General features: G+C 36.9%; 1 protein-coding gene across 2 annotated transcripts; it reads right to left on the reverse strand.

The window, feature by feature from the left end:
* Nucleotides 1–2,938: 2,938 nt before the first annotated feature.
* Nucleotides 2,939–6,674, reverse strand: LOC126796006 (transcription factor EGL1-like). Of its 2 annotated transcripts, none has more exons than XM_050522747.1 (8): nt 6,251–6,674; nt 5,472–5,726; nt 5,159–5,255; nt 5,001–5,015; nt 4,798–4,854; nt 3,852–4,709; nt 3,326–3,769; nt 2,939–3,207 (listed from the first exon to the last, which is right to left on the reverse strand). In XM_050522747.1, exons 1-8 carry the CDS (start codon nt 6,373–6,375, stop codon nt 3,136–3,138), a joined length of 1,923 nt encoding a protein of 640 aa, XP_050378704.1. In that variant the 5' UTR covers nt 6,376–6,674; the 3' UTR covers nt 2,939–3,135. The 2 variants fall into 2 exon arrangements, with proteins under 2 accessions (XP_050378704.1, XP_050378705.1); XM_050522748.1 differs by having other exon boundaries at nt 5,159–5,328; nt 6,251–6,399.
* Between the last annotated feature and the right edge of the window lie 1,755 nt (nt 6,675–8,429).

Raw genomic sequence — 8,429 nt, forward strand, 5'->3', positions numbered from 1 at the left:
TAATTTATAATTTTCCCTTGAATTAAATTGAATTAACTTTTAAAGTAAAAATAGAGTTTTATTGATTTTATTAGACTATGGGCATTTTGGGAAAATTAAGGATGTCTATATAGCAATTTAGTTGTTTGTCAAAGTAAATTAGAGGTTTAATTACCAAGGAGGTCCAAATACCTTTCTAGAGGTATGAATAGAAGTTCCATTTTTTCAATTTTTCATTGATTAACTACTTTTTTTTTCCTTCTGTTTTTTTTTCATTTAATAAATCCTGAGTTTTCAAAAACTGAAAGATGAAAAAATCAAATAGGGTGATTAGATGACGTTCTACGACTAGAGACATACACTTGAATAAAGAAAAAAATAAACTTTTCTATCTACGGATTGTAACCGCAATAAAAATAATACGTTCATAAGCTTGCACATTACCAATGTAACCACAATCATATAGGAGCTGAATCCTCATACATAAGTCACTTTCTCCAATTGTACTTCAGATACTAACCAATTCCACCGGTCAAATTTTCCTAAAGTTAAATTTTCAGGCCAAGCCGACCAGTGACGGATCTAGAAAATTTTCCGAGCGAAGACAACTAAATGTTTACAAATAATAGTAAAAGTCACTTAGAAAATGTCAATTCAATAAGGGGAAAGGAAAATTAAGACGCTTCATGCATCGATCAATTGCAATTGCATGTATAGATGGGGTTTTCCAACATCTAGCATTGGAATTAAATTATCAAATTAAAATCCAAAAAGAAAATATCAAACAATGATTTTAAACAACAAATATTATTCTCTTAACTCTATCAAATCCACTTATAATAGCGCTTAAAAAGCATGAATAACATTAACCCCTAGAGTCAATTTTTGTTTCCTTTCAAATGACCTCATTTTTAATTATAAAATGAGAATCTTAAATGACATCATTTTGAGCTACATGTGATCAAATACATATTAAGAATGACTCCGGCAGTCTTTTTCCCCATATCTTGCCCTTTTTTGCCCATTTTACATGTCAAATCTGCAGCCAAACCTATATAAACCAAGGTAAATAACAAAACTCAGCCTAGGCACTTGCCTAGTCTGGCCTGTATGTGAATCCGCCCCTGAAGCCGACCTCCTAAGGCTAAGTAACGAATGAGGGTGTCAAAGCACCATTGAAAAGAATCAGATGTACTCACCCTAATCAGCCAGTAGAGACTGAACCCAAACACCCGGACCCAGGTCGATCAGTTTCACCATAATCCTCATTTACTAGTTACTATGTTGGTTTTGAACGATGCTTGGCAAGCATTTGTGCGTAGTGTATTTTTAGGCTATTAGCATCCTTCAACAGTCTAGTGGGAATTGCGCGCTTGAGCTCTATGCACTAGTAGAAATTAGTCGAGTCACCTGGTCTACAACAGAGGAACCAACTTTTCCAAAATCATGGTACGTCATTTCTTTCTGGTGTTTGATTAGAACACAAACGTGATACATGCTTGCATGATTTAGCATGGACCTCTATATGTGTTGGCTTTCATAATTTGTCGTCTCTACTAATTCACAATGCATGTACGTACGTCCAGTGTAGGGGCCTAATAAATCTGACTGATGTGTGCAATCATTTCTCGTCTCTAATTCATATATGATGCATGTGGGGATCTTTCAAAGTCATAGAATCTCGATGAACAAAATTACAAATGTTAAGAGGTTTCGAGAATCCGACCTGTTCAGAAAATACAAAAACACAATTAAGTCTCTTTTGTCTGTCAGGTAGTAGTACTTGTATTAATTTCCAGCAGAGAATCCTGAAACACTAGCTAGGAACACTCGTTCTTGGCCAACATAGAAAAAGATCACTGACAAAAGGCTATGCCATTGGCTTTTGAGTCACAAAGAATAACCATTATACTTGGATTCATGTTTTCTGGTCAGAACTTTTATACTAGAGTACCATCCTTGAATCCATCATCGACCGCCTCGTTGCTCATGCTCAAGTTAAATGAGTTCGATCCTATAATGAGAACTGAGAATGTAAATGAATTAGCTTTCTTGAATCCATCACTAACTACCGCTTCATTACTCATGAGTTCGATTTATGAAAATGAACTTTTCCTGATAATGAGACTAGTAGGTGAATCGATCTGGTTTGCAAATCTAAACACTCTTCAGCTACTACGGCAGTATGCCACTTTAATCAAAGATCTAGATCCTCTCTTTCACCGAAAAGTATTTCCACTTCTATTTTACAAGCCATGTGATTAAAGCCCTTAGCTTTGGTGCATAATGTGAGATATATACCCTATACTATGGTTTCATATTACATTTGAGACATTTGATTGGTCAGCTGCTCAACTTTATATAGCTCTAACTTTATATATTCTGTTGGATACTTGTCAGCCTTTTTCCAATTTTATCACAGCAGTGACAGCACCAAAGTTTTACCTCTTTGGTCCTTTTTGACCATCCAAATGATACCAATATTGTCCCTTTTTTTGGGACCGCAGAGATGTCTGTCCTGTATTTCCTCAATTTTGATTGCTTGACTGCAATGCCAGTGTGATTTTAAGATAAGACACCATGCATGTTGCAGAAGATGCAGGTATTTATATATCCTACCTATTATTTTGGACCTCAATTTATGAAGTTGCAGAAGCCCTATTATGAAGATCAGAGTGTGGATATTAAATGAAACCAGAAATCATATTGGACATTTCTCTTTCTGTAGCTGAAATTATATTTCTCAACAGTTATTTTTCAGATCCCAAAACACACAATTCCATTGTGGTCGCTCAGTATAACTGTTTAACTAAGAGCAGTGCTTGCTTTACTGACAATATAGAAATATAGTCCGTCAATTTTATTGGTTCACTTAAGAGTTCTTGAATTGACAGAATTTTAGTTCAATCACATCCTAGTGCATTAATATTCTATCATATTCGCAAGGTCAAAAGTCGGATGTGTTAGGTACAGAATCATATAACAAAATTATGACATTTAACAGAATGTTCCTGGTACTAGACTAGTGACTACTATCTAAAGCCAAAAAAAAAAGAAACCCTCAGGTACTCATGTTTCTTACGGTCTAAAGATCCTTTGCACAATTGTACATCAGAAATCAGATTACCCTCAATGGGATCACTAGAAATACAAGCTTCAACAGTTCAAGGCGATTTTCTGAAGTGCTAGCTCTATCGTCCCGGCTGATGCAATATTCGACCCCTTAAACTGCAGATTACGAAGAAGCTGAAGGTAAATAAAAAGTAGTAATATACTAAACTGCACAAAGTTCTGTAAGGAAATATAGATACGGGCTCATAATGAGCATTTAACTATGAGTGCTTACCCTTGATTGAATAGTCAGAGAAAGAATCCCATCTGTAGTAGATGATTGAACTGAGTGAGTGTCCAAGTGGAGACTGCTTGTGACATCCATGATTTCAAGCAACACTCCCTCCCTCCAAGGAAACCTCATCTCAATTAGAGCATCCTTATTGTTCATACTCACCTTCACATTATCACTCAAATTGGTTTTCGATGCAGCATAGTTGATCTCTGGTTCTGTCTCATCAAAGTCACGGGCCTTCCTCTTGTAGACTAATGGTTTCTTCACATTATTCGTTTTGTTGTTGCAACAGCTGTCAGATGTTTTCTCACTATTCTCTCGTGTTGTCCTCTTTATTGTTGCTTCTAAATCTGATGATGCCTGAGACGTTTCCAACTCTTCAACCCTTTTCTCAAGATCTTTCAAGTACTCTATTGCATTATCGAGTATGGATACTTTGTCACCCTATACAAACAAAGTGGGGAAAAAAAATTATTTTGCAGTTGATAGTCTACAAGAAAATAATAGATTATGAAGTTTAACCTACCTTTCGAATTGAAGGCACCAAAGATTTCAAAATGGAAAACTTTTCATTTAGTTTTTCCCTTCGCTTCCTCTCAGATATTACATGGTTCATAAGACTTTCACCAGCTTCTGGTCTCCAAACTCCATCTTGATCACCATTATCTTCTGGGGACTTGAGAACACAAACTACATGCATCTTAGGAACTTCAAACAAAATCTTCTTCAACAAGTTTTGCGGGCTTCGTTGATTTCTGCATTTTACAGATCCTCCTTTCTTCCAATTCACAAAACTGGATTCCTGATAACCATTTTGAAACTGTGGCCCCAATATCAATTGGTGTGAGCTCTTTAAAAGGGAAGACAGAACACTCTGGTAATGCAAGTCATTTATTTCAGGTCCCAAAGAGATTTGTTTTGGGGCATTGCACTCCTTATGGTCTTGCAGAATATGATCAGATGGGACCTTTTCATTCTTAGCACCAGACACAACCTTTTCAGGATATACCAATGTTTGAGATATGCAATCACTCGAATCCATGGAATGATGTATATAGTTACTTAACTCATCATCCATATACTGCCAGCTCTGCACTTGAGAAGCTTCCCCATTCATCGCTTCAATCATGAATGAATCTTCAGCTGGTTGATTTGGCCCGAAACCATTTGAACTGTTATTGAGTGAAGTCACATCCATATCTTCACATCTTACAATAGGAATGTATTTGGTGTCAACAACATCCTGATCAAGTGCAGAGCTTGCGAGATCATTGTGATTTCTATAGCTTCCTGGACTAGGATTGATCTTGTTCAAACATTGAGGGTATGGAACCTCCAAGAATGATGTTTTAACGTGTTGAATGAGACCAGGGTCCTCAAGAACCTTAAAAAAAACGTGCAAAGTGAATAAATTGGTGCCCATATGACCTTCTAAAGTTCTAATTGGATATACTAAAACATGGTGTACCTACCAGCTCAGTCACACCCAGCTCAATCACACCTCCGAGAAAAGGAAAGCATACCACAGTCTGGAAAGCCAAAGATTAGGAAGCAAGGTTAACTTTAAGAAAAAACTTTGTTGAATTACCTGCCACTCCCATGTTTGAAAAATATAACTTGCATCAATTGAATAAAGGTGAAACTTATTTTGAATGAGTTGGTGTTGGTAGTATACCTGAATGGAAGCGCTCTGAGGTCGACATTATATATGTAAACAGGCAAGGAAAAGAAGACCAGAGAAAACAAACCAGAATTTAGTCAAGGCAAGGATAACTTGTACAAACCAGAATTCGTTCAATGATACCTATATGAACCTAGAAGCAGTAAAGCTACCTTTGCTAGTAGAGAGCGAGTAAACACTCTACTATCTGCATGATGAGCATTGCATAGCCAGATCGGTTGGCCATTTGCTAACGTTCTTCCCGGCAAGCTAAAGAGTTTGGAGAAAGAAATGAATGATGTCAGGAAAAGAATGTTGCATTCCAAGAGACCAAGACAATACACTGCATCATATTTGCTCAATAAGAAATCTCTGTGTTATACTCACATCTCTAAAGTAGAATTAGCAACAGAACATATCAACATAATACTGCAATTTACGTTAAGGTACATCAACCGAAACAAGAATTGTGAGGAAAGAAATTACCCTTGGCCAATGTTGAAGACGAACGACATGCAAACCAAGTAATACCACTCTGTATCAGCAAGATCTTCAGGAGATAATGCAGCTGAAGGCCTTCTAGCATGTGGACTTGCTTCACCAGCTGATAGAGATTCATAAAGCTCTCTCAAGTGTTCACTCCTCTGTAGACCCATTTGATCAGCATCAAGTTCAATGGCTTGCACTGTTTTCCTTGTCTTAATATCTCCATTGTAGTACCCATCACCCCACTCCAACACCCTGTAAGGTTAAATATATGCAAACAAGGACAAGGCCATGAGATACTAGAAGAACATATTATCAAGCAGTGAAAAAAAATTACCACTTTCTTTTTCCTCATCTAGTTCAAAGAAAGTAAAAACCTCAACATTTGGTGAAGGGATTAGTCCAATTACAAGACCAACATTGGTTTCAGTTTATGAATTTCTAAACTCAATGCTGATAATCAAATGCAAATGCAGGAGCAAAGAAGTGGTTTTGGAAATGTGAGTGAGAGAAGGTTGGGGACCAAAACCACCCTTAGACAAACCAAACACGTGTTGCCTGAATCTAGATGACTTCCCATTATAGAAATTCTGGAAATCTCAAGCGGTCGAAGTTGCAGAAATTTAAGAAAAACAAATCACCACTACACAGACAACAATACATTTTGGCAACAACTTCTGCACATAGATTTTGTCTTCTTCTTTTCTCAAGACTAAGACACACAATTCATGAAAACTTCAACTAAACCCAAACAGCGCAAGAGATGAAAGAATGAATACCCTGGTTGTCTTGGTGAAATGGACCAGAAGATTGCATAGCTCCATTGGATGCTTCTCACAGCAATAGCAAGCTGCTTTCTCAGATTCTCTGGAACTCTCTCCTGATTCTGGAGCCTAGTACCCATTTCAAGCACAAACCTTTGACTTTGCACAACAGTGAGCTTTACACTGAATCAGAACAGATGCAGATGCACTCTTTCTTGATTCTTCATTTCTGAGCAAAAGAGTATGAACCCAAAAAGTACTAGCTTTTTAGCTCAAATTCAAAACACTTGGTATCTTTACCCAATAACCCAGGTGGGATTTTGACTCAGAAAGAGATACAAGTACAATTTAGCAACTTAGTGATTTGGAGAAGAAAGAGAAGCAGCTGATGCCTATAATCATCAAAACTCAAAACCGGTATATTAAAGAATAGGGAACCAACTGGACCAGTAGATAAGGTCTACACTAAAATAACAAGAAAGGGGAAAAGAAAGATTCAATCTCATAAATGAGCTCCTTAAATTTTTGCTCAAGAAAGCTATCTATTACAAAACCCAAGGAGGATAAGCACTGAGCTCTTTAATGGTGGCAAGAATTGAAGACCAGAAATGTTATGCCTTTTTAACACATTTGCATGGAACACAGGTCAAGAAAACCAATGAAAGATCTGGGTTGTCTGATAAACCTAAAAAATTCAACAACTTGGGCCCAACAAGAACCAAAACACTAACTTCCCCAAACTACTGTTGTGTTTCTCTTTCACCTTAAAGAAACTAGCACAGAACTACAGGCGAAAGGGACTTGTAATTTGCAAACAGAAAAACAGGGCTTGATTCTTATGCAACTCAGTTTGGAAACTTCCCAGGCTTCAATGCGGTAATGGTTTCATGGATTGTTTGATCAATCCAAGCAAGCACAGTGTGTGTACGGACAAAGATCCTGTGAATTGTTATATGAATTTATGGGTTTCTCCAAGCTGCATTGAAATGCAGAGACAGAAGTGTTGAGAGAGAGAGAGAGAGAGACGTGGTACAATGACAATGGTCACATGAACACACGAAGCTAAGCTCAGGCAAGCAGTGGCTGCTCACAGTAGCAGTCGTCGTCCGTATTTGCTTTTTAATAGTGGCACTGGTTTTGAGATATATTAATAAACAAGAAACAAGACTAATTATTGTCTTCTTTTACTATTTGTATTTCTCTTCCTGCTTACTTTTTCCTTTTCAGGTATTTTTTTGTTGGATACAAATTTATTTATTTCTTTGGTTAAAGATACAAAAAAAGTTTAGGGGTGAGAACTTGGTTCTTTCTTAAGTATTCTTCTTACTTCTTATCTTTGGGGCAAAAGCGCAAAACAAAAACAAACAAGTTTTCTAGCTGCTTCCCCAATTGGGAGTGGGAACGCTGCTTAGCCGAAGTAGGACTTGGATTTTGGATCTAAATTTCTTCTTAGGAATTCAATCTTTGAGAAAATTCAAATTGAGTGAGTCCTCCGACATGATCTTGTAGCCATCAGGGTCCAATATGTAAATTTGAGAGTGCTAATTTGAGACTGTCAGTAGGCAAAAATGTGAGCTTTGTCCGAGTTAATATATGTTATGCATCAACCCTCCTATTATGAAGTTGTAAAATGAGTCGTCAAAATACTAATATCAAACATAATAGCGACTTTTGCAATAAAAACAAACATAAACGTTTTTTGATTTGAGACTGGTTGGTGAGCCATTGTACCGCATAGTGTACGTCTTGTAGATACTTTTCAGCTCAAGCTATTGAAGTTTCTTATAGCCTTATAGGAACCCAATGATCCAAAACCAAAAGTTAGTTTATGTAGCAAATCAGGCTCAACTTGAATCTAGTTTAAGATAAGGAAAACAAGCATTCCTTCGTGGGAATGATAAATGATTCCGACATGTCTTACTAATCTGATCACTAGACTAACATAGAAGACTGAAGGATGTTAATTATCAAAACCATCAGCCCTTAAAACACGTGCTCTAACGCAGATGTTGGAGAGTTGCGAGGATTAAATCGAAGGTTTCACCCTCAAACTTGTTTCCATATTTGTCCCTTTGGATTATTAAGAAGCAAGTCATGCAACACAGGTTGAGCCGGCTAATATCATCCGGTTAGCCCATCTCAAAAACTCAACAAATTATATCAAAACAAACCAAATTCTTTTCAAATATATTCA

This window comes from Argentina anserina, chromosome 5 (genome assembly GCF_933775445.1).
Source record: "Argentina anserina chromosome 5, drPotAnse1.1, whole genome shotgun sequence".
Lineage (NCBI taxonomy): Eukaryota > Viridiplantae > Streptophyta > Magnoliopsida > Rosales > Rosaceae > Argentina > Argentina anserina.

Coding starts and splice junctions, on each gene's coding strand:
- LOC126796006 (XM_050522747.1), bottom strand. CDS start 6,375: ATGGGTACTAGGCTCCAGAATCAGGAGAGAGTTCCAGAGAATCTGAGA. Junction 5,727..6,250: donor ATTTCACCAAGACAACCAGG/GTATTCATTCTT, acceptor TTAACCTTACAG/GGTGTTGGAGTGGGGTGATG. Junction 5,256..5,471: donor GTCTTCAACATTGGCCAAGG/GTAATTTCTTTC, acceptor CAAACTCTTTAG/CTTGCCGGGAAGAACGTTAG.